Source organism: Aptenodytes patagonicus, chromosome 12 (genome assembly GCF_965638725.1).
Source record: "Aptenodytes patagonicus chromosome 12, bAptPat1.pri.cur, whole genome shotgun sequence".
Classification (NCBI taxonomy): Eukaryota; Metazoa; Chordata; class Aves; order Sphenisciformes; family Spheniscidae; genus Aptenodytes; species Aptenodytes patagonicus.
In genome coordinates this window covers 2,408,807-2,435,685 of record NC_134960.1, presented here as the reverse complement: position 1 = coordinate 2,435,685, position 26,879 = coordinate 2,408,807, and the positions used below count along the sequence as shown (strand labels likewise).

Genomic DNA, 26,879 nt, shown 5'->3' with positions numbered 1-26,879 from the left:
CGTTTCTACTGGCAACCAAGGCATCAGATGGATTTTATAGTTGCAATTACCAGTCTCCATAGCTCTTCAGTATGATTAGCATGTTCACAAACTGGTTTAGGGTGACAATTAAGAATTTCTGTTCCTCTTCTCCCCATTTGCAGCAAGCCGGAGCTGTTATTTGCCAGGTAGAGCCCTCTAGTGCCTACTGTGTTTCTGGCACCACCCAGCTGCAAGTTCTCCTGCTCACTGTAGCACTGCCCTCCAGAACACCGGCCCGACAAGCCCTCTTCAGACCCTATAGCTGCAGCCACACGAAGGGTTTTGCCAGAAGGACTCTATGACACATGAAGATTTCCATAATGGCTACTTTTCTGAAGGGAGGCGGGAGGATGTCTCCTCCTCAGCCAGCTCCTGCAAAGTGCTTTAAAACATCCACCAAAGGAGGACTCAGACAACCTTGCTGAACTCAGAAGCCTAATGGAACAACACAGACTCCCAATCCAGGGCTTGTAGACCTCAGTTTCCAAATAAAGTAATGCAAAGAGCATACTCGAGTGCTGCAGGACTATCTTCTAGTGTCTCTATACTGTGCAAGGAACCAAGGTGACAAAGATAAGCAGGCAGATTTGTTCATTGTTCTCTTGAACTTTCAGCATCAGAAAAGGCAGTGTGAAAGCTTTTCAAGTCATAATCCATCCATGCAACAGGGCTATACATTAAGTGTTTTAACAGAAAACAGTTTCAACCATTTTCTCTCAAAACAAACTGTTCCCCCCTCCCCACCCCACTAAGAAATAATTGAAGGTGTGATCTTACCCTAGAAAAATCAAAGTGTGGCTCATACTGCCCTCCCATTCCATAGTTGGCAACCTACAGCGTGGAAGAAGGAAGCATAAATATCCATTGAACTGCAAGTCACTGCTGAAGAAGATAGCATTTGCTCTTAGAAATTCAAAACATGCTTTGAGAAACAGCACTTTGTGGCAAGATTGTTATCTATAGCACACTTAAGTTTTCTCATTCGGGTAACTCATTTCTGGCAATCTAAAGAGAAATTAAGTGCTCTTTCCCTTTCATAGTTTAAGGTTTCACTGAGAATATTTCTCAGTACCAAATGTTTCTCAATGGCAGCACTCTATCACTACAACAGCCTGTTTAACATGAATTAGCAGCAAGAGTTTTACCACACTCTTGAATGCATGTAGTTCTATAATTTGTGTGTCCAAACTAGGAGATACACAGCCTACAATTAGACTCTGTCACACATGTACAGTCTTTTACATACACATGCCCATTCAGGAACACAGAAGGCTCAAAGTAGTTTAAAAGCACTGCTTTGCTTACTTTATCTGAAGATCACATGACTTATGATTTAGTTATTCTGAGGCTGCACTTAACATGTCTCCAGGATCACTACACAATTACCTGGTTTCTGTGGATAGCCAGTAATCAAGAGCACTTCAATCAGGCTCTAAAACAGGAATTCAAGAAGCATGGAGGAAAAGCAGCAGTAAACAGGCTAAGGTACAGTTATTCTGGCAGTGCTGTACCACTCCTACTCTCCTTCCTCTCCCCAACAGACAGCCAGAGATCAGACTTCATATCAGAATATAGCATTGCCCAAGTTCTTGGCAAAGAGAAAATCATTGGATACTCCATAAATTTAATCAGCCTGCTCCTCACGTGGACTGAAAAAACCCAACCTCATTCTTAGATGAAAAATATTTGGGTCTTTGAAAGGTTTGACTAGGAAGGAGGTTCAACTTTTGCAGACTTTAAAATAAGTGGCAGGTATCTCCCTCAAAAGAAACTGGTGAATCACAGATTCCTGCACAAAGTTATCTTCTATTTCTTTGATATCTCCACCCTTCTCTGCCCAGCACACAAAGGGAAAACATCTACCTGCCAGGTCCTTATAGCTAGCAGCAGCTGGGAACACCCCACAGAGCATAAACACCTTACCTACTCTGTGTGCTTAGTCAGTAGACAACAGAACCCCTAAGAGGGACTGGGTAAGAGCCAGCCTATGTTTATATCTGCATAAGCACCAGACCACCCTGACCAGCGAATTTTGCCAGGATGAAGTCTGACAAGACAAGTGTACCAACCTGCAATAGTTCAGCTGTTTTCACTGTTAACCCTGTGATCTGCTGCATTCGTTGATTCACCTTGGCCACAACAGGATCATCATCTTCCTCCAACCATGAGCTAGGATAAGGGAAGGATTGAAACGTTATTTTGGAATACCAACCACAACAACCCATTTCCTAAGGCAGAAGGATTCTTCTGCCCTCAGTCAGATGGCTGAAAGAGCCATTTACCATGCATTTGTTGTGCAAGCTTTTGCTACATGCAAAGCACTTCAGCTGTAGGTAGCAGATGACAGCTATTAAGCACAAAAACCTTAAAGCTAAACTCTTCTCTATGCTTACCTTTTTGATACCCTGTAGCTAGCCACTGTAAGGACACCGGTTTTGGGATCACGTACTGTGGCTCGTGCCAGCTGCATCAAAAAAAATCCCAAGGGAGAACAAACATCAACTACAGGTTAGAAAAAAATTCTTTCATCTTAACCAAAATCAACACCTTATTTGTCCAACTTCAGTACATCACTGGATGAAAGTTATAGCTCCAACCTAGAGTTTGTTCCGATTTCATGCTAGAACAGTACATGCAGAAACACAAGTGCAATCCGTCACCTGCATTTGATCCTAGAAAAAGAATTTGACTGACTGCACAAGCCATGGTATTCATTAAATCCACAAGTACTGCTTGCTGAACAGGTTTTGAAGGTACTTTTTTTACAGCTAGAGTCAATATTAGCAAGAGGGAACAACAAAGGTTAACAACATATGAAGCCCAAGTTCTTGACAAAGAAAATCATTGGATACTCCATAAATTTAATCAGCCTGCTCCTCACGTGGACTAAAAAAAACCCAACCTCATTCTTAGATGAAAAAATAACAAGTGAAAACTTCTACAGAATGAGTTACAAATTATGGGGCAGGCAAATCCACAATGGTAGGAAACTCTTGAGGACAACTCTCAACATTACCATGCTCAGATTTTCCAGTTTGAAGATGCCTGGAACATCTAATTCACAGAGACAATTTGAGATAATGTTACTACATTATGAAGGTAACTCTGCAAAAGCTCAGTTCACCTATACATTTCAAACAGCAAGTAATGCATCATCACCATTAGGCCACATCACCATATTTGTAGGAAAAATTTGGAACTTGGCAAAATTGATCAGATTTGCTGTGGTGTCAAAATGATAGACTACTGCTAGCATAACCCAACAGGCCACTTTGGTTTTATACTTGCAGCTGAGAACAAGAACTGGGGCACTCCTTTCTTTGACTGTAAACTCAGACCACATTTAAATTTAACTCCTGCAAACCACAAACACTTTAAAATCATGCCTCCTTCCTTCCACTCAATTATAGGTCACAGAAAGCTTTATTTGCATTTTCTTCAGAGCATGCAGTCATTATTTCCTTCATTTTTCCTCAAGTAAGTCCCCAGCCAGCTTTGCAATCCATGTCAGCCGTCTTGTCCCTATACAAGAGTTCTTGGCACAGCTGTTCCTGTAATTCTGAGTCACTGTTATTTTGTTCCAGATTTCTCCTGCATAAATCATAACAGAAGAGCCAGGCTGACTGAATGTTGTTCTTCACTTGTACAGTGGAGCATAGCTTTTAGGATATAATTTAGCTTCCCAAACTTTTCATTCCACTGCCATTTTCAAGCTTTTATATGCTTGCTTGATTTCTGCACCCAGCATTTGATCTAAGTAACTCAGAACTAAAATAAGCCTGACTACATTCATATTATTCCATATCTCCTCTGTATGACAAGAGAACACTTCTCTTTCTGATAGGCAGGTTTCTTCACGGACAACATACAATCTATACCTCACTTGGTACAACTGACATAAATGTGAGGCTTCCTCTCTCAGGGTAGAGAAAGCAGCCTTATAGCAGGCATTTGCTGGGCTTTGACGAATCATCGTAACACAGTGGACTGGTCAGACTCTTCATCCAGTCTTCCTCTTAGAGTCTGCGTTTAGTTTAGCATGCACTCCATTGGCTTTTCCTTCTGAAATTCTGTATTGCTGAAATCCCATAGCACTGAGTTCAAAGATACCTAAGTGTCCCCCTCCACGCCATATTTTCACCTGTTCAGGCATGCCTGTGTTGCAGGTAGCATCCAGAACTTTGGGAGTAAGGTTCTCATGCTTTCATGGCAGACCTGTCCCAATGCTATCCACACCAATAAAGTTAAGAATTTTCTTGACCCTTCCCAGTCAGCTCTATGTATTGCCTGAAAAGCTGGAACTACTTTCTGGAACTGGAATAAAAAAGTGATTGCATTTTGCAAAACAAGCATGAAAACCAACTTGAACACAGCTACTCTCAATCACGTACAGATGTTGTTTCTCCACAAAACAAAAATATTATCTGCAGTTTACACTTGCCAATATTAGAGTGCTTGGACCCAAAAGTAGAAGTTTCTTGTAAATGCATTTTAGAACAAAGGAAGTGCTCATCTTTCTGAGCCCAAAACTAACATACTACTTCAGAGTTCTGTCTGAAAACTTCTATGACTACTAAAATTTCCTGGCTGAAATTAAGCTATATTTATTACGGACCATCTCATCACAGGACTTGCATTTTCCATTCTTTCAGTAGTACTGCAGAATTTAAAGCTATTCCCGCAGCTGAGCTATAGACAGATTTAGAAAAAATAAGTTATAAAAAAATGGTTGCTTTTTTTTAATTGGAAACTTTCATCTGAATCTTAAGACTACAGTATTTACCTACTCTTACAGGGACTGATCCCAGTTCTACACTACACAGATTATATGAAGAATTCCTCTGACATTAGTAACATAAGAAAAACTCAGTGAGCAAGACTTAAGACTTTCCATAAAACTTTGAACCTTCTGTTCAACTTTGAACAAAAAGGGAAAACCAAACAAAAAATTAGTAGCTGCCTTATTTAGAATGTGCTTAATTTGGTAAAATAGATTAAGCGATACGCTCTATTTCAATGTTTCCATTTTATCTGAAGCTCTTGAAGTTTTATAGTATGATGTAATAGGAAAAAGCCTCCATTTATGGAGGTGAGAGTCCTCATCGAGACAGGAGTGTTCTGCCAACACTCCCATAGCTGGCTGGTAGTCATAGAAGTCCAGCTTCACAAACATCCCAAATTATTAATGTTCTTAGGAAGCATCAGTTTCTCAGTCTCTTTCTAACTAGATATTTATGTTTACATTTAGAAACATACAGAAGGGTAATTCTTGACTGGAATTTTAGTACCACACTTCATAGCAGTAGCTAGAAGAGTGCTAAAATGAACCATTCATGTATAAAAATAGAAATGTTTAGTTTTACATGCTTGTCAGACCTGACAGAAAAGTAAGGTGTAGCATCTACTACTGATCTCACACTGCCATACTTTTTTTGCTGGAAAGGAAACAGACAGGAAATTCCACCTCCAGAAAAATCAGACGAGATAATTATTAGCTTTGCATTAGGTAGCTGCTTTTTTATTGTGTGCAGAGTCACTAGAATTCACACCATGGGTAACAGGTATTGCATCAAAACTAGGGTTCCCACTCAAAGCTGCTGTCTTTGAGTTGGATCTACACCTAGCATACTGAAGCTGTCACATCTGTTTCTCTGCTGCCCAACAGACAGCTATCTAGGTGGAAAAGTCAGATCTAAAGTGCTCTGGGAGAATAACTGCACTGTGCATTCATCCTTATGAGTACTCCATCCTTCCCGAGTCCCAGATTGAGAATTACTTAAGAGCACAAATGATTTCTCCACTCTGTGTTAACTGTATCACATTATTCCCAATGAACCGTGTGGGGCTTCAGGAGATCATCATGGTTCTACTCATGGATGCACCATGGCATCTGAAGGGCCTGCCTCTGTGCAGGTTTAGACTACGGTTTAAAACAGAAGCAGTGGATTCCAGGTTACCCAAAGCAAAAAAAACAAACCTTTAGATATTCTTCTAGCACAACTTAAAAAACCACCATTGTTTCTTCCCACTTCTGTTGGGATTTGGGCTTTTAAAATTTTGTTTTGAAGTTCAGCTCCATTTCAAAAAAGGCAGACTTAAGGTATATTGGACACCTACTCCTATCAGTCATCTACCATTTCAGGTCTAATCCCTAGTTTCCTAAAAGGTTTCTAAGCCATTTACTGAGAACTTTACATAATTAAGTGCAACAATGCATAAATACCTTCAGGAGCCTGGGCTTTATGGTCCTACATCACCAGGCAGTTTCGAAATCGTTCCCCTTAGGCTCACAGCTGCAGTGTATCATCTGTAGTATGAAACCAGATCTTTCAAATCCTTTGCCTAGTCTTTGCTAACAGAGATTAAAGCACGGAATTAGCAGTCATTAGAGAGATGGAAGAGGGGAAACTTACCCTTGGCTTAGCTAGTTGTTTAATTTTCTCAATTTCTTCATCAGACATGACATCATAGTATCGTACAATATGAGGGCTATCCCATTCATCTTCTTCCTTAAAGGGAGCTATGAGCAGGTGAGGGTTTCTGTTTCCGTCATGGTACCTACAAAACAGCCTTTTCTGTCTTCGAGGTGTCTGAAACAAAATGCCAAACAAAGCACTTTTCATGAACTTAAAACAGGCAAGACAAAAAACAAAGTAGGCTTTATTCCACAAACACTAGAAAAGCCATCAGCTGACAAGCAAATTTAAGAGGTAAGCATGAGTGATTCTGCAGTTTGCTGCAAATAAAAAAACAACATAGGCCACTCAAGACACCACTGAGCAACATCTGAAACACTAACCTTTAGGAGAGTTAAACCATAATAGGTTACAGATTAAGCAAATAACTACAGTCAGCTGTGAAAAAAGCTAGTTCTTATAATTAAGACTATGCAGATAGAATAAATGGATTCCTTTCCCTGCACTGAGAATTGAAGCCATGTTTGTTGAGAGGTACTGGAGACTGGTTGGTCAAAATAGTCACCCCAGAAGAATATGTCTTTAAGATGCAAAAGGGAAGGAATAACATGATTCCGTAAGTGTGGCAAAGCATAACCAGCTCTCAGTGGAAAAAGCCTCCTAGTATATTGGTACAGTCAGCATTTGAAATGGCTGAGTAGACAGACTGAGGAGAATCAATTTTCAACAACCTTTAAGAGGTACAGTTGAGAGCTGTTTTTTTGTCTAGGATTAACAGCTAAAGATAGAGAGGCCAAGACATAAGGTACAAATCTCAGCCTGGACAGAACTACATTTAATTTTTTCTTTAAAAAACAGCTTCACAGAAGGCAAAACCTAACACCTCCCAGCAAGCTTGATCATCCTCATGCAAAGGCAGTATAGTCAGGAAAGTCTTGCCTTTCTCTTACCATTTTTACCCCTTCACCTCTGCAAAGGGCCTCATAGATGTCACGCTCCGGCAAGTAGTCAAGAGGCCTCTCATAGGCACCACTTTGCACCACTGGCTCTGTCGTTGTCATGGTCTTGTTTATTGACTTCTCTTTCTCCTTCTCCTCTCTCTCCTTCTCCAGCAACTTCTCAAAGTACCGCAGATTACTGCCTGCTCTCTCATGAGTGCTGTCTTCATTGAGAGAAAAACAGAGAACCAGTGATTCATGCAACCTCAGGAACTGTTAATACAAACAAGTCTTTGTACCAAGACACAGCAATAATTCTCCCCTTCCCAAAGCATTATCAGGCAACCAAAGGCACTGGCTCCAGTCTGCACTGAAAACCAGCACTGGGAAGTTTCTGTCTTTGCAGAGGGAAGATAAGCATAGTCTGTGAAAGAGTCATTTCTGGAAGGACCTATCACAGAACTTGTATTTCAGGAAAAAAGAGGTTTTGGTCTTCACATCCCTCCTTTTCTCTCAACTTTTCTGCCCAGTTCTACCCAAGATAAGCAAATCAAAGCTCACAGCAGAGATCAAGCTAGTCTACTTGTTGCACCCCTCCTCTCCACCCCTCCTCTCCACCATGCTTCTCATCCGCACTGCATGAGCATGCTTTAACCAAGGGCTGCGGTGGAGTCCCAGCCACAGAGTCCAGTCCCGAAGAAGGGAAGCTCAAAAGCTCCAAAGTGGGGAAGCTCAGAGATACGCATTACCACTTAACAGCCCACCTACAGCATCCATCTCTAGATGTTTATAACAGGTTTATACAGGAGGTATCCTGGATCACTAGCATCATTTGACCTATCATTAGTGATTAATGATGTTGGTATGAATCAATAAACATCAACAGATCTTTACCCAGCATAACTAAGAAGTGTTTCTGGACACTAGCACCTAGAACAGTTTCTTTCCCTTCTGACCCTCCCAAGCTTATTGTGTTTATCTTATTTAACTAACCCAGAAGGTCACAGAAGTAACCACTCATTAGAGCACGGGCTAATAGTGGCCAGATAAAGAAGTTGAGCCCAGAGCAGAGGAAGCTGCTGCTCCCAGAGGGGACTACCAAGTCTCTTCCACTGTTTGGTGCTGATAGGGATTTGCATTCTGGTATCAGTGCTAAACCCTATTATTGCAGAGCAAGGTAGATTCAATACATATTCATATTCTTGTAAATTTTAATCTATGAACTCTAGTGTCTGCAGAAATTACTGATACATTTTTCAATAGAAAGGCTTCACCCACTCTCAGGATGCAGCTAACATCTAAATTAAGAACCACAGCTGATTAAAAAAACATACAAATATGTAACACAGTAGATGTTAATTCTAATTGGAGAGGATAAACCTTTCCAATGCAGGAAGTAGGCAAAGTTGTATAGGAAGCAACGCTTATTTGCTTACTCGAGAGAAAGCCAGAAACAGACCAGAGATAAAAGGAGGTTTAAGAAACTCAATCTGTTCTGAATATTCAGAAATAAATACTTTAAGATCTCAGGCAAAGTATTCTTCTGGCAAAGAGCACCTGCACTGAGGAATAAAGAGGAATATGTGAAGTCAGTAGGACTTTACAGAAGATACAGCAATCCTCCTAAGTCCGTGGTAACCTTGATCTCCACTCGAGACAACCCAGGCTTTAACCATTACCAAACACAGCATCTCAGTACACTGAAGCAAAGCACACAGGTACTGCAGTCAGACACACATTTGGTCTTTGGGTAATAACAGCATGGACTGTAAGATAGCTTGTTAAAGATACTTCATGTATGAGGAGACTTTTTTTTTCCAGGACCTATGTTTATTACAAGTCATCTGGCAGATTATTCTTCCCATCAGCTCACCAATATGTATGGGCCATGACTGTTCTTGGCTCTGTTGCAGGCAACACTCCCCAGCGCTAGAATAGCAGGTTTTTTGTTCTTACCAAGGGATATCAGACGTCTGGTAAGCTCCATGGCTCTGTGTAAATCCCCAAACTGGAAAACAGCATAGCTGAGATAATCTAGGATCTCCACTTTGCTGACAGTTGTATCTTCTCCCTCATCGTGTTGTTTTAAGGCTTGTTCCATCCAGAGTACCGTGTGATAGTAGTCTCCATCATTGTAAGCAGTCTTCCCCATACCAAAGCAGTCACCTACTGTCAAAGAGGATCTATATTTTGTTCCTAAAACCAAAAAGATACTTTAAGCAATCCACACAGAAGCATCTTTGCCTTCAAATACATGGGGCATATTGAGGAATATCTGTAAATCCATGCTTTTATCATCCAAAAAGGCTTCTAAAAGATAATGCTTTGACAATGTTTTAGGTTCTGTACCGAATTGGTCACCTTCAGAATTAAAGATGACATTGTCATAATTCTGTGGCATTGATTCCTTTGGAAACTAAGATAAGTTTAACATAGAAATTACAGTGTTAAGCTATTGTGTTTTCTGTTGTAGACAAAGGCAGAGCTGACTAACTGCTCAACAGATTTTACTGAATATACAAATTAACACTGTTAGATGATCAGAGAAGCATGACTATATGCAGAGCTAGCTTGTTTGCTCTTTACTGGAGATGTATATTTGTGCATAAGCAAGCTGATTGTTATTTAGACAAATTGGATATCCATTTGACTGTAACTGTGCACTGATTTCCAGTTGCTCCAGCTCAGCAGATGCACATGAGATTTAATTTTAAGTTCATTGTTAATAACCTACATATAATAACTAAAACTCATCTACCCACACTCTAATGAAGCCTATTCAGTTTGTAAACAGTGTGTTGCTAGCAACCATAACCTGTTTCAGGAAGTGTCTCATAAGCAGCAGCAACAAACATTTATCAGGACTCAGCTGCCAAAACACTAAAGCATCCCAATATATCTATGTACTTTCCAAAACATCCCTGTGGCAAAAACTGTTAGTGCCCATTTCACAGAAAGAAAGGAGCGAAGTGATTCAACCAAAGCCTCACTGGAAGACCATAGCAAACAAGAACAGAGCCAAGCTTTGTAAGAGCCATCAGAGCAGTGACTCACGGAGCAGCTCCTTCCCTCGGTTCGTTAGTTATTGGGGACAGGAAGTACCTGCAGTATTTGCTTACACAGTAACCAGCATAAGAAAGTATGTCATCCTTTGTTGTTTTGGTATAGCAACTATAAAAATCAGCTTTTTTTTTTTAAAGTAATACTAATTAAAAAATGCTCCTTGAGCTGGTCACTGCAGACCATGGCGCCTTGGCTTGGGTGAAGTGTCGAAGTAGATACGTCCTCAAGCATCTAAGCCGCATGGACTTTCAGCACCATGGTTCTGCCTCACTACTGAAAAAGGACTTTTGGAGAGAGTTTCAGGTTGTTACCACTTCCTTCCTTTTAAAGCAGAGACCTTTGTGCACTCACCTGGTAAGTTTCCTCGAGAGAGTGTTTCAGGATCCAGTTTGTATGTGTCCTGCAGGCGCATCAGAGCCTTCGCAGCTCCAGTCTCATCTTCCTCAGTTGGAAAAAACTGACGCTGAATGGTAAGATTTGCAATAAAGCCTTTGCAGTAAAAGGGAAAGATGTTACTTCCAGAGTTTGAATAAATATCAGTACTAGATTAACACAGAAGAGAAAACTTCTGCTTTGTTTTGGGAATTGAGATTCAAATAATCCAGGTTTAAAGCCTTTTATTAGGCTCTCAAGTTACAAAAACATTGTTTTCTGTCTCATTTTAAGAAATACAGCTCACGAGCAAGAGATAAAGGATAAATAACTAAAACCCTCTGTTTGCTTGTACCACACAATTACTGAAGTACAATGTCAATCTAATGACTGTCATTGTCCTGTAATGTCTCCTTCTAGCATAAAAACTTAATAGCTTTCATCAGTTCTCTTGCAATATCCACAGAGACAACTGCAGATCATAGTACTGGCCAATGATTTCAGACTCTGTACTCCAACCTGTAAAGCCATGACAGCTTTTCAAGTCGCAGCTCAAGGGACAGAGACCCTGATCCAGGATCCCCTAAGTAAGGGTAGGACCTTACTCAGTAAGAGGCTTTTAAACCTGACAAGTGAAAACAGGTGACATCTAGAAATAAAATTAAATGCACTACATAAATGTATCAAGGCTGTACAGCAGGTTGGTGGGCAGAAGTAGGGGCAATCAACTGAAGGAAAACAGCCCAGCCATTTCTAGTCATGCAGCAAGCAGAACTGGAAAAGGAAGCCTTTAGAAAAATGATTAATGACAGAAGTACTCAGAATTGAGTATTTTATTTCCATCTAGGATGACTACTCCAAAAGGCAACAAAAATCTTGGCTGGAAAAAACTTCCAAGTACCTAAACTTTAGCATATGCAGAGTAGAAAGGGAAAACATGCAGCGTTCTGCCTGAAAAACATAGCCTCTTCTCCCTTACTTTTAAAGAGTCCAGTAAAAATAAACCTGCAGTTAAAAAATAAACTATGGAAGCAAATTCAGGCAGACACTTTGACAATATGATGCAAAAGCAAAGATTAGTACTGGAAACATTTTATAGAAGGATAGGTTTACAGATAGCAATTGTGTATTATCCTGTTATCAGACTGACTACAACATCTGCCAACTGTTAATGCTGGGGCTGATATGAATTCCTTCACCAATTCAGTATGGGTCTCACATTTTGATTCTTAAATCGTATCTACTGATCAACATGGTCAAAAAAAACAATGATCGCCAAGAGAAGCAGCAGACTGGGAAAGCAGATGAGTAAGTTTTTACATAAAAGAACATAAAGCTCAAGACTAGGCGTAAAACAATAGTTGCCAACACAGCTCACCACTTTAGTACATCCTATTCTCCCCTTTGCCCCAAACAGCACAAGACAAACAAGATGTAACAGGCCTAAGACAGATAACGGTTTCTGAGTCTTGACAGATGTGTTTCAGTGGCAAGTTTCACTCACTTGGGTAACGAGTAAACAAGAGACCAGACATTAGTTTAAGTTTCAAAAGAAACTTGGCAAGAATATTTAAACCACAGCTGAGTTTGCAGCTTTCCAGAATACAAGGAGGATAAGCAACTGTGTTGTAAGGCTACCTCCTACTGCTATCTTCTCCCCTCTAACTCCTTACCATTTGTTGTATCCTGAAGAACCAGGTTTTCCAATTCCAGCCAGTCAGTATTTAAACGCTTCACCAGCTTATATGCATTTACAGGATGTGCCAGATACCCTTCTGGATCAGAGGTTGATTTGCTAGTCAGTATATCCATTTTTTCAGCCCAGCTGGAACGAGAAGCATACACCTCAGTCTGAGAACAATTTATGAATTCATATCTTCCTTCTTAAGTCATCCTCATTACACAGCTAGAATCAATTTATTGCTGCTTTCGCCATCATAACCAGCTTTCAACTTCACAAGGATAAAGTAAAGTACAACTGATTTTTTTAATTACAATAGTCTTTCTTTTAAAAGGAATTTGTTTCCCTGCTTACTATTTTAAACCTTACTACAGCAGGAAGGCATCTCACTTGCAATGAGTCTTAGCCATCAGTTTTCAGCATACTGCACTTCAGAAAATGAGATATAGCACACAATCACTGTGAGTGTCATTTATCTATCTTAGTAAAAATAGAAGCATAAATAAACCCCCCAGAGCTTTTTAGCTTCATGGAAACTAAACCATAAGCTTTGACTTTCAGACTGGAAACCCTCAGACAGTACAGTGGCAGCGCTGCCAGTCACCTAGATTGCACTGTTGGTCAGCTTCAAAGCAGTAGTGGGAAACTTCACCCGCTGTTATAGTACATTTGAACTGCCAACTACATTGCTGATGCTACACTGAGAATTTCTTCTGTTGCCCTTCATATTATCCCTTAACACAAACATCTGGCCCAGCTGTGTGTTCCTCTCCCTGTACTCAATAGGAAGAAAACACTCTGCTGAGATAAGCTAATAACTGAACATCCCCTTTGAGCCCACCTGCCTTCTTCTCTATACTATGATGTTGCAACAGAACAAAAGTAAGATGGTTTTTCCAGAGATCCTTTGCAGGGTTATCAGATTAACAACACATTAAGACCAGTCTCGCCTGCACTCTTCTTAGTTTAGACTTTCACTACTTCTAATATTTATTTCGCAAAGCAGTAAATAACTGTCAAGTTCTGGTCTCTTTATTCACATCACAATGTGCTTTTGAATCATAAAGATAGCTCTGGAACTAACAGACAAAATACCAAAAGCGTTACCATATTCAAATGATAAAATTTAGCACCTCTGTTACAAAGCACAGGCCTCATACACTAGCAGGGTGCGAGGGCTCAAATATTGACACAGTGGTAGAATACTCTTGCTTACAAATACAACAAAATACAAGTCAACTGAAAATTCAACACATTAAAAAGGCACTTGCATATGTCAGTCCATGAAAAAAGACTTTTTTTTGAGGGGAAAAAAGACCAGTTTATACATAGATTGAACTGACATTCTCTTTAACAATACTTGAAGAGGAGATTGCTTTTCTTCTGAAGGGCAGCTTTTCAAGAAATGAACATTTGTTTGTACAAGTGACAAGGAATTCATATCATTTCACTTACTCCATAGTCCCGTCCCCACCCTACACCCCCAAAAGGATATCAAACTGCCACATACAGCCTGAGTTTAGAAATTCTTTGGAAAGCATGGCTCCATTTAGAGGCACTCAGCTCTTCTGAACCTGGACCTCATTTAGACTATTCTAGTGTCACGCCCTATTAGATATTACTTTCAGCTAGATAAGTATTAACCGTCTTCCTAAGGGACACAGAAAATACCAGTTGTCAGCAAGAGCCTTTCAAGTGATCCAAGCAAACAGGATAACGTCCGAGATGTGCTGTAGCCAGGTCGGCGACTGAAGAGAACAAGGCAGGGGAACTGTCCCTGAGAGCAAAGCCAACCTGGGAAGGAAGCCGGGAATTTGGTGTGTGCAGCTGGCACCCTTTGCCGTTGTAAGCAGTGCTGATGCCGTGAAACAACAGGTAGCACAGAGCACTGATGTCAGAGGCATTTAACTCACATGGACAAGGCTCCTCTGACATGAGTAGTGTCTTCTCCACGGGAGCACTGTGATGGTACAAGGACAGGGAAAAGTGGGAAGAGCCCAGCAGACAACAGTTTCTAAACAAGCAGACGAAGTCTAAACGATATCTGAAGCAGGGCCCCCTCTCTGCAAGTTTATGGGAATAAATTACAACCAAGTTAGTACCTATGGTCTCACTGTGATTATCTACTGAGGAAATACTAACAAGATCATTAGCAAAGAGTGATGACAGAAAGGTGTGGTGTAATTGAATACGGATGAGCCATTTTGTCACCCTTCTTTATGCAAACCTCTCCCCCTACCTTTTAATCTGAGAGAGCTTGTTCTCTTCCGCTCGGATATATTCCTTTAAAGACTGTACCAAGTCTTTCTCCGCATAAATCAGGTCTGTCATTTGACCTAAAAAACAGAGTATGAGCAAATGTTAGTCAGATCTAAAAAATTAACAATTTCCAACAGCACAGACGACAGACCTTAGATGCTCTGGGGCTATTAAAACCACCACAAAGAACAGACAAATTAAGGGTGTGCACTTCAATGCCTGCAAACCACAAAAGCTATTATACATACAGGTCTGGCATTCAAATGCTTCAAGGGGCTTTTAAAATCCCAACTTCAATGGCTCACGTAGCTTGGCTGTGACCCTTCCACTGCCTCTGAATTACTTTTAGTACTACAATTGTATGCAAGACAATCAAAAGAAAGGTTTGACATTAATACAGTTAAGTCAAAGCAACGAAAGATCCAAGTAGTTGCCAAAGCATCTGTTCTACATAATACAGATTAGGTCACACTAACAAATTATTAGTCTAACCATTGGCATCACTTAAAATTACAGCTTTTCAATATGGGTAACTGTGGAAACACAACCTAACATTAAGTACAGGGGAATTTCAGACTAATGTTTATAGACTGACGCACACACCCTCTCCTGATTAGTATTAGTGGAAATTGCTAAGCACATCAATCCTAATCACTATGACAAACTTTGCTTTTCAAAGACCAAACACTGAAAGATCAGATGAGATTTATAAATGCAGCCACAGCTTTAGTTTCAGCATTCCAAAGTAATTATTAATGAGGCATGATTAAGCAGATGGAAGTCAGCAGGCTGTGCTATTTTCAGAGTTAGGAAAGGTTCAGGAATAGGTAAGTAAAGAAAAGGTGATCCTTCACAGTAACTTTGTACAAAAAGCTACTTAAGAAAAAAAGAGAACCAAATAACACATAGTTAAATACTGTTTAGCCAACTCCAGAGCACAGGAGCATGTGCTGGGGGTTGGTAGTGAAACACCACTCTGCCTTGCTCTGGCTGAGCAGTTCCACACAGTGGTGCAAAGACCGCCTGGAGTTTTAAGTTTTACGATTCAGAAACATAGCTCCAGTGAGCTCAAAGCATATTCTGGAGAACAGCCAGTTGTAGTCAATCAATCTCTATTATCCTTATGGGGGTAAATTCCCCACACTATTCCACAGGAAAACATCAGACTAAGTCACAGCAGAAAACTCAGTTTGTGCTTATTTTTAGGCTCTACCACAATCACACATGGTTGTATCACAGCTATTAGAACACAAGAACTAAATTGTCATAAAAATCAATCTATTTTCAGGATTTATAACAATGTGAATTCTTCAGGATTTACTCAGGTCTTACAAAACACACATAAAGGGGGATATTAATTTTTCCTTCCGATACCTAACTCCAACTTTTTGAGAAGACAGAAGATTTCAGGTTCTGTGAAAGAAAATATTTCACATATTTAACACTTAAATTCTCTTCATAAATCATAAATTCAGGACTAAGCTTTTTCACATAAGGTTTGTGCTGTGTTCAAGACTACAACAGGTGCACAGGTCTTACTAAAACACAGGCACTGTCTTATTTTACTCACACAGCCCCCAGAGAGACTTGCATCATGTTGGTCACAATGTGCTAAGCTACCCAACTGCAAACAAACTGCACTCATGCAAGGCTTGCAATGCAGAATAACATCAAGGATACAGAAGAGTAGCTTTTCCTAGTGCGGACAGTGTTTGACAGGGCCATATGAAGAAAGCCACACGCTTCAACTGTAACCTTTAAGAGTTTTGGCAATCCTGTTAACTACATCACAACATCATGCATTGGTTCTTTCCATACCTATGGAGGTGAAGAACTCTGCTTCTGTGTGCCAGATCAAGAAAATACAGGTAAAGAACACTAACTGCAGCCAGGGCTTCATCTTCCAGATAGCTCAAATCTGTAACAAATTAAGAAGGAAAAGGAGTAAAAATGATTAACTTGTGAGGAAAAAAACCCCCCAAGGCATTAATCTTCATCTTCAGTCATTTCACCCTCATGAAAATGATTTAGATCCTTGAAATACTGAATTCTAATCAGTAAAGCTTGATAAAAGTCTTCTTCAACCACAGGAGCTGTTACTTAAGTCTCAAATGCTATCTGGTATACTCTTTGGGATTTACATGGAAGACACTGCAGCCCATGGAAGGCCCACATGACAGAAGTAATGGAATCAATATATTTGTCCACAGAGACAGTGAGAACAAGATGTTCTGCAAGGGCAGCTCAATGCCTTCCACTTCATGCATAATTATAGCTGGAAAATAGGAGAGTATACAAAGTTGTATTATATTCCAATAGTAATAGTCTAAATTAAATGGTCAGACTTTTAGCATGCTGTGAAACTCGGTTATATAAAAACTGTCTAGAAATACAAATAGTGAGAAAGCCAAATAGAGAAATATAGCTTTTTGTAGCCTGGAAGTGGCAGTGATGGTTGGAAAAGTTGAAATTTCCAACTCTACTTATTCAAGATGCATCATCCCAGCATATTGGCCGCTGGGTACAGCCCTTATGACTTCTGTATTTCAAAGGCTGTGCCAGCTTAGAAACCCAGCCCCTCGAGATGGAGACTGAAAGCAGACTGTTACATCTCTAAGAGCACAGCCCACCAAGGGCATGGAAGGGAAAGCCAGTCTGAGCAGACAGACAGACGAGGTAGTAGACGAGTGAAGCAAGGGATGCAAGGTCCATACAGAAGAGCCTCCTGGGAGCTGTCATTCTCCTGGTAGATCTGATGGCCAGGGCTGCCTCTTCCAAGGAATTATGAGGAACCTGCACTGCACTTGGATCAGCCCACAGCTCACTCCAGAGCTGCCTGTTCACTGAGCAGAACAGCCACCACAGCCAGCCCTGACGTACGAGCACTGCTGCTCAGCAAACACTGAGGTCTCAGAACACCCATGCACACAGTATCAAAAGGAAGATGACAACTGTTCACCTTAATTCAAGAAGCAGTTCTTTTTTTCCTACCCATTATAACTGGGTAAACTGGTGGCTGGAAATGACCAGTTGCAACCCGTTCTTACTCCAAATACATTAAACAATGTGCAGCTATTTGGGGCAAAATGGAATCACTTAAATCTGCTGAGAAAGGGGGATGGAGGGGAGAAGGGAAGGGAAAATACATGCAACATCCTAAAATTTCAAGCAATGCAGCAAGTGGGAAGGTATTAAAATAAGATAATTCTGGGACAACTCTAGCTCATTGTTCCCTTGGGCTCCACATGTCTGCCTGCACAACATGAGACAGGAGGTGGCAGGTGGATACCGTCCTTTCCTTCTCAGTTTTTCTATCCCACAGCATGATAGAAACCCTCACCCTCAGTTCAGCTCACCGGTGCCATGGACATGAACACCAAACACACCGTCAGTGATACTACAATCACTAAGAACATTAGAAATAGCTCCGTTCTCTGCTATGTATTATCAGATGGCAAGATGATTGTTTTTAAATTATTCTTTTGATTGCTTTAAGAGACTACATGAGGAATCAGAAACATTTGCCACAACAGTTTGCAAGCATGAGTAAGCAGGAAAATGTCTCACAGCATCATAATAAGTCTTCTCCTTTCCCTCTTCTGTTTCTCACCCCCCTGCAAACCGCATATTCCCAAACTGCTGTTTAAGTTAGTTCAGAACTAGTACATGGGTAATCTGAGAATTGAGTAAAGCTGAATGAATAGTACCATGCAGAGGTCTGCCAATACTAAAAGCCACAACAAGCAATGTAGCAGAAAGCGCAGCAAGTCAAGAACACTTGGGAAGTACATTAATTTGGATATATTAAGCCACAACTGTCCATCTGCATAGTCTGTCGTCGTTTCACGGAGTGGTTTTTTGGATGCACTACCCAAAGCCTGGCAAAACAATTACAAGGGAATTTTCCAGTTAAAACAACACAACTCTACATTCTCTACCCTGCACCTCCCTACCATGTTCTCTCATGGCTGAGGATATCTGCCAAGAAGAACAGTTACTACAGCTAGCAGCTTGTCTTTATAGCAGATCTTTAACAGCTTTGCCATCCTACTCAGATTTACTTGAGTCAATAAACAGAAGCCTCAGTAAACAGAAATCAGCTTTCACTTGAACAAGCAGGACACCTGGCTGCAGGGTTTTCAAATTGTTTGTACACATTCTTTTCACAGATGTTACTCAGAAAACCAGCACAAATAATGAATTACAGGAGGCTGAACATAATGTTATAACCACATTCTTGGACAGCACGAGCATGTGTGCATACACACACGCATGCATGCCCACCCCACCATAGCTAAACCATCTGCTAACAAAGAGGGTAAGAGAGGCAGAGGGGGCATTAGCACCTCCTACCTCAATAACTAAATTGAGACAAGTGTTTACAATGAGTTTTATTCAAACAGAAAATGGAAGAACTTAGCTGCACAGAAATGCCAGGTAAGAAGTCTGTGTAGGACAAATACTGCCTATGTTCCTGGCTTTTTTTCAACAGCATCTTCAAATAACAAAAACATGCCAGACAGGTTAATTTAAGATCTCCTTCTATTTAAGTGAGAATAGTGACATTTCTCTGCAACAGATTGAGAAGGCTTGTGGCCTACAAGAACCCCCCCATGCAGGAAGCGAGAGCAGGCAGTTCATGCTGCCCTGAGCTAGGGCTATAAGACAGCCAGGACAACGAGCATACTGCCCTGGCTCATCAGGCTACATCAAGTGCCATCAGCACAGGGATCCTGAGGCCATGTGTTCCTCGGAGATCAGCACTCACACCACTGCCTTACCTGAGAGACAGTTCTCACTGTAGCAAGAAGCTGTTCCAGCAACACTGATAGAGCTAAACTTCTCTGCATACAGTAACAAATACTTAATGCTTTGCTCCTTTCCTTCCCTTGGATGTGCCCAGCCAGCAGAGCTAAAAAGCCAACCAGATGGATACAGTACAAACACTTCTTTAGGAGCGTAAGACCTCAATGAATCATTGCTCCCACTGGAAAGAGTGCTGTCAGACTTCAGAGAGCACTGGCAGAAGGAAAAAAAGGTTCTTCTAGACAAAATAGACCAGGATGGAATTTTTCTCCACAAGTTAGACTGAATTCTTTTATTTAATAAGCTTTCTAAAAATTCTTAATCAAGAAGATATAAAAACATGGACCTGACCTATAAAAGAAAAGTTACTTGCACATCTACCAGGGTTATCAGTTTCTCACCCACTCTGAATTTCATATCCAGTCATGGGGCATTCAAGCCAGCTCCCACACAAGCTAAAGAGAAGACTTTTTTCAGGTCAGAAGAGGAAACAAATACCTATTACTCATCCAGTCCCTTTAGGGCTCCCACTTCTGATCAAACTGATAGGCTGCAGCCTCTTTTGTATGTCACAGAACAAGAGTGTGATCCTCACAGAGCCTTCCTTTATACAGGAGGCAGCACATCTACTCACATATGCTGAAGCTAGAGGGACTAAAAAACATGAACCCCTTTCTCCCCCTTCACCCCACAAAAGAGCCTCAGCAAGTACCATTCAGTTGGCACAACGGTGTGTAAGGGGACTTGATTTGCATTCTGCAGCTTTTTTTAAAAAATGTAATAGAAGTAGCACACGTGGTAAGTAATTGGAGATGTGAGTTGCACTATCTCATGGCTGATCATTCACTCCCGATGTCAGTTTTCATTCCCAGATAAGGGTGTGCTCAGAAGAACAAAACAAGTCAGAAGAAACCCTTCAACTGCCTGACAGCCTAACTAGAACAGGGACTAACAAAAGTGAGTCCTTCATCCAGGCTCCAAATTTGTACAGACTTCTTATGCAGAAGAATTAAACTAAGTGGAACCAACATAAGGCCAGCCCATGTAATTTAAAGAGTAAGTCACACCCCTTATTGTTGCTTATTATGGCAAATCAGGCCAGAGTGAGACTCTTGCTGTATTGTGAACTTTCATTTTGATCACATGAACTCCAGAAAAAAGCCACAGTATTCTTCCACTCCACCACTTAGACATGACAGCACTCCCTTTGCTGTCAGGCTTCTCAGGGGAGGTATGGAACTGGAATGTGATTTAGCTGCTCCAAACTGCTACCAGCAAGGTCACATCTCTCTCCAGAGACTAGGTGGGGGGAAAAAAGCTTCACAGGATTGATTTCAGCCCCTGTGAATGCATTTCTTTCTAAGTCTATATTTCAGTCTCTGATCCCCAAAACTCAGGTGACATTACCTCACAGCCACTCCAAGGTAGTTCACATTCAAGATAGCGATGCAGCTGGATGACAGCTAAAACAGGTATAGCAGATAGTGCTTTCTCTTCACTTTTGAGCTAAGTGTGCAATACTTCATTGATCCATATGAATTTACAGCCAAAAACCTGCGTACCATCACTGGTCAGCAGACTGCCAACTCACTGCTTCAGAATGTTACCAATACTGAGCACAGATCACAGCAGAAGTCACTGCTGTGTCAATATCTGAGGTCATCAGACATTCTCTGTGACGTTTCCTTCATGACGAATTTTCATTACTCTTAACAGATCTAGTTTTCTATTTCTTCCAGGTTTTTGGTTTGTGTTTGTTTTTTTTTTCCAGAGCATACAGCAATGCTTTCTTCCAAGCAATTAGGACAGACTACTATTCCCTGGTTTGGTTCCATTCTTAGACCTATACCCACACTTTGTTACAGGGGAATAAAGTTTGTGAGACAAGTATCATAACTAGATACTGTCAAAATCTCATTAATACACCATTTTTTCTGAACCATCACAATGCAACAACTTACAAGCTGATGACACCAATAAGGGTTACAGCCTGTCTCCTCTTCTGTGCTTGCCTATGCTATTAAAGACACCTGGAAAATCACTGCTAAAATAGCTGCTTCCACATTGTATCTAAATTTAAAGTATCATGGTGAAATCTAACAAGCAAATCACTACTTCCAAGTCACCTCAGGCCACAGATGGGTTCTTGGTGCATATACAGTTGAGGTCCACATGCCAGGCTCTGAAGAATGGTCCACCCTCAAGCAGCAATTTGAGGTTGGACTCTTGGATGAGACAGGTTTGTTTGGCGTTTCTCCAAAGGCCAGTGCCTTCCACCCACTGTCTCATTGCTTGCAGACACAGCAGGAAGTACTGAACTGACTGCACAGCTGGCTTCATCCCCTTTCCCCTCCACAAACAGTGGCACTTCAAAAGTCAGCAACAACTTGCTATCAGTGTTAATGGCTGTAGATGAGGCTAATTATATTTAAGTGGAAAATAGTACAAACAAAAAACTGCAAGATTGCTTACATACTTATTTAGAGCCAAAAGATGGGCTAAATTGTAAACAGATTTTCAGGATGTTGCCAAGTGTGTTGGTTTTGGCTGGGGTAGAGTTAATTTTCTCCATAGTAGCTAGTATGGGGCTGTGTTTTGGATTTGTGCTGGAAACAGCGTTGATAACACAGGGATGCTTGTTACTGCTGAGCAGTGCTGACACAGAGCCAAGGCCTTTTCTGCTTCTCACCTCACCAGCGAGTAGGCTGGGGGGGGGGCACAAGAAGCTGGGAGAGGACACAGCTGGGACAGCTGACCCCAACTGACCCAAGGGATATCCCACACCATAGGACATCATGCTCAGCATATAAAGCTGAGGGAAGAAGGAAGGGGGGACACGTTCAGAGCAATGGCATTTGTCTTCCTAAGTCACCGTTACGCATGATGGAGCCCTGCTTTCCTGGAGATGACTGAACACCTGCCTGCCGGTGGGAAGGAGTGAATGAATTCGTTTCACTTTGTTTGCGTGCACAGCTTTTGCTTTACCTATTAAACTGCTCTTATCTCAACCCATGAGTTCTCATTTTTACTCTTCCAATTCTCTCCCCCATCCCACCGGGGGGAATGAGCAAGCAGCTGGGTGGGGCTGAGTTGCTGGCCAGGGTTAAACCATGACACCAAGGAAGAGCTTCTCAGTATCTCTATAAGAAAAGCAGCCATAAAAAACATCGAGCTTGTAGCAGTATTTCAAGTCTTGCAGATTAGCCTGACACATGAGCCAGGAGACGCCTGGCACATTACAGCAGCTATAAAACTATTTAAAATGATTAAATAGTAAGGAAACATTAATTTTATCCTAAGAAAGCAAACCTTCACCATTGGCTGAAGACTTTGAAACAAGTAATTCATTACCCACATGAACTCAGATGCTCCGACATTCAACCACTCCTCTGACCAAAGAACTTTGGATTTAAATGCCTGTCAGCGCCCCACCCAGACTGCACCATCATATCTTGAACCTCACGTCAGGATTCACAACACTGCCAGTGCAGCATGCAGTTAGTTACCTTGCTACAAATAGCTAGCTCTCAGTCATACCCAGGGAGACACGAAAGGCATCGCTCCCTTTCAGTATTCGGTGCCTCCTCGCAAGTAAGTTCTCTTCACCATCAAATAACTGCTTCCCAGCTCCTTCTTCCAGTACACACTGGATTTACTGCTCAAAACAGCTTATGCCAACATCGCTACCTTTCTTGCCAAAGGGTTTAATGTGCATCTGAAAACAATTATAATTGCCTAGCAAATAATACAACATGATTGCCTTGTATTTTTCAAGGCAAGCCAAAAGAAAAGGAGGAAAAGCTCTTCATTTGCACGCATTAACAAGGATACAGTACATTCATACAACTGCATGCATTTCTGCAAATATAGAATGGCTGTTACCCTTCATTGTAATAACCTTAGAAACTATAAGCATCTTGATTAGTTCCCAACAGTTGTTTTTTTTTTAAAACCATAGTAAAGAACATTTCTTCTGCACTCCAGCAGGCAAGAAAATTCCTGCTAGTCTAAGGAACAGCAAATCTGCCTGCATCGTACTTTGCAGCATCTGCAGGCTCATTCCATATGAAACAGACTGGAGTCAAATCCCACACTGTCAGCAAAGACCAGACAGCAAGATTGCATGCTCCTTTCCCACTAGAGCTTATTTTTCAGCATTAGAATTTAGACTGCATTTTACTGGGCAAAGCCCATAATTTTAGTACATCATGCTACTTAACCTTCCATATGCTCGTACAGCATTAAAAAAATCTTCCCATTAGAAAAAAGGAGGTTTTTATAAATAAAAATGGTCTACCATCAGTGAACTGTTTCTTTCAATTAATATCAGCAATTTAATTAAAATCAGACATTATCTCAGAGGTGCAGGGGTTGACTTTATTCTAAGATCACCCTAGAACCTGCCCCCTACCATACTTTACATTCTCATTTCTCAGGCATACCGAAAACCATACATAAAAATCAGAACTAGTCATAGGAAAAATATCTGTGTTTACAGCTTGGTTCTTTGGAAGTTTGCCAATATGCACAGCATGGAAATTATAAACAGACTAGATTCCTGACTTAAACCTAGAATGAAAAACTTCTTATACTAAATGGTAAATCATGCTCCCTCTGCTGTTACTCTCTTTGAAATACATAATCATACTCTGGGCTCGTACTTCCTGCACTGGGAAGAGCTACATCAAAAAAAATGAATCTCAAGAAATTATGGCATAAGCAAGAAGCAAAATTCTTGTCTGTTAGTGTCATAGCAATGCCAGTTCACAACTGTAGAATAATGTTCTGCCTGTAAAATACAACTGGCAGTTATTGGTTGCTATATACTTTTACAACATACCTGCGGGATTATTTCCTAGGTCCTTAATGCCAGAAGCTGAAGTATTACCCTGGTGAAGATGGCTGTGGTGGCCTTTCAGCTCAGCTTCGCCCCCCACAGAGCACCTATAAAATTAAGGGGCAAGAGGTTTTGTTACAAAAACGTCTTCTGGGAAAGCCTACTGAGGAACAGGGATGATTACTGGCTAGGAATACCAAACATCACAAAGTCAGACAGCTCCAAACATAGTATTTACACATCCTCTTTCCTCCTTGCTTCCAGGTTATAAGGACATTCTTTGCTGCTTGAATTAAAGTTATTCCTGTCGGGTCAAAAGCATGTTTTGCATTACTATGACATAGCAAGCTACTGTGCACCCGCTGAGCTGTGATAACACTCTAGGTAGTGCCTTTAGCTTTCACACCAGCCTGCCCTCCGCTGCTTTTGCACCACCCTTTTCCACCAAGGCTTCAGTTACTGCGTCGTACCAGTCACACACGGCTGACTGCACTCTCCTGGCCTATCCACAGCTCGGCTGTACATCAGTGCGCTTTGACAAAAACAAGGACAAGCGTTTTTTGGAAAACAAATCTCAGGTTAAAACAAAATGAGACAGGAGTAGAACAAGTGGGTTTTGAACACCTTTATGAAGCTTAAGGCATTGTTTGCTGTATCTTGAACCTCCGGCAGGCTGGAAGCGTGCATACAACCAGTTAATGCAGCTGACACACAGTATTTCCAAGTGGTAATATCAGTCATCTCTAAACCCAAAGGGCAAGGAAAAGGCAATCAGCCCTTCCACGTTTTTTTGTCATGGTGATACTTCCAAGGTGTTTACAAAAACCCAGTGATTTTTTTGAAGTGTCATTTTCGGCGGTTTTTCCCCCAGCTAAGCGGCAATTCCCCGGCAGAGGCCAGCAGCAAGGAGGCAGGACAGAGGCCGGAGGCTGCCGTCTGCTAACCCCGCCGTTAAACCCAGTAACGAGGCGCTGAACTGCGGGTGCTGCTCCGAGGCAGCTGCCCGGGACCCGCGGACATCAACCACCGGAGAACGCGTCCTTCGGGGCCGGTCGAGCATTTAACCGCGGCACTTCAAATCCGGATCCCCGTTTCCAGTCAGCTCCGACCCGGCTGCCCAAACGCGCACCCGGCCTGACCCCCACAGCCCAGCGCCGGGCCGCCCCGGCCCCGCCGCCGGGCAGGGCTCGCCGCTCTCCTCACAGCGCCCCTGGGGAGCCCCGCAGGCGGGTGCCCGCCGCCGCGCCGGGCTCCCAGGAGGAGCTCCCGCGAATCCCAGGGGACTGCGAGCCCTGAGGGGGCTGCGAGCCCTGAGGGGGCTGCGGCACCCAGCGCGGCTCGCCCGCCCGCCCAGGGTGAGCTGCCGCTGCCGCCCCGCGGCCCCTCAGCGCTGGGGAGGGGTGGGGGGGGAGCGGCTTCACCTGCGGCCGCGCCGCCGGCCCCTGCCAGCCCGGAGGAGCCCCCTCCTCTCCCCTCCCGAGCCCCCCGCCCGGCTCACCCGGCAGCACGCAGCCCCTCTCGTCGCGCTTCTAGAACCGCCCCGACCCTTCCAGCCGCGCCGCCGCCCGGCCGGCCGGCCCGCCCCCGGCCCCGCTCCTATTGAGCCGCCGCCACGTTTGAAGCCCCGCCCCCAGCCCCGCCCCTCCTGCCGTAATGCCGCGAGTAGCGGCGCACACCCCTCGGCTTCCCCGTCCCCGCCACCGCCCCCCCGGGGCGCCCCGCCACGCCCGGGATCACCTCAGGCCCCTGAGGCGCCACGGTCGGGCCAGGCCCGAGCTGGAATCGGGGCGTTCTCCGGTTAAGAGCGGATTCCACAGAGAAATTAAACACCACCCGTAAATCCTGCTTGCTTTCTAAACACTGCCTGCCCAGCTCTGAAAGCCTTCCCTGCGGGCTCGCTGTTCCTGCGGCTCCGGCATCGCCCGCACGGCCGCCAAGGCAGCGTGAGCTGGGGTATCTCCATCACCCGTCATCTCCTTGTAAGCCTTAGGCAGCCGGTAGTCTCATAAGGCGAAGGAAAATTACGTTTAAAAGGGAAATGAGAAGATGATCTCTGTACCGGAACGTGACCGGCACGTATGAGCAGGGTGTGACAGGTCAGGGAAGGAACGGCCGGTCTCCATGTTGGCACGGGCGGCCTGAGCTCCGCCGAGGAGCGGCCCGAGCCCCCACTGCGGTTCGTGGGGTCACGGCACACTTTTGAGCGAGGACGGGCTCAACGACTGAGGCATGGACAGAGCTGAAACAAAGCCAGAGAAGATCATTCCCCCAGCTCACCGGGAACATCTAATTTACTTTCTTTCCCCTACGCAAACCAGTATTCACACCAACTCAGAGCAACCATCATCATTACCAATCATCGTAACGATTACCTTAGCCAAAAATAAAATCTTTTCAATATTAAATAGAATCAGAAACCGAATCAGACCACACAAGACACTAAGAACAAGCTACCTCTTGCTTTCCAGATTTCACTCCACCATCAC

The 26,879-nt window shown here is 42.6% G+C and overlaps 1 protein-coding gene across 5 annotated transcripts in view; it reads right to left on the bottom strand.

Moving 5' to 3' along the window:
• The window catches only part of P4HA2 (prolyl 4-hydroxylase subunit alpha 2), a 32,072-nt gene extending 6,126 nt beyond the window's left edge, over nt 1-25,946 (bottom strand). For 4 of the 5 annotated variants that reach the window (XM_076350097.1, XM_076350095.1, XM_076350093.1 and 1 more), the window contains exons 1-12: nt 25,892-25,946; nt 24,397-24,500; nt 16,569-16,668; nt 14,731-14,827; nt 12,484-12,635; nt 10,790-10,927; nt 9,332-9,571; nt 7,388-7,599; nt 6,435-6,611; nt 2,415-2,485; nt 2,091-2,190; nt 799-852 (exon numbers count right to left, since the gene is read on the bottom strand). In XM_076350097.1, coding sequence (XP_076206212.1) covers nt 799-852; nt 2,091-2,190; nt 2,415-2,485; nt 6,435-6,611; nt 7,388-7,599; nt 9,332-9,571; nt 10,790-10,927; nt 12,484-12,635; nt 14,731-14,827; nt 16,569-16,650 — 1,323 coding nt within the window. In that variant the 5' untranslated portion in view covers nt 16,651-16,668; nt 24,397-24,500; nt 25,892-25,946. Of the gene's footprint in view, nt 1-798; nt 853-2,090; nt 2,191-2,414; nt 2,486-6,434; nt 6,612-7,387; nt 7,600-9,331; nt 9,572-10,789; nt 10,928-12,483; nt 12,636-14,730; nt 14,828-16,568; nt 16,669-24,396; nt 24,501-24,590; nt 24,611-25,891 lie in introns of those variants that run through there. The other variant, XM_076350094.1, reaches the window with a different exon arrangement.
• Between the last annotated feature and the right edge of the window lie 933 nt (nt 25,947-26,879).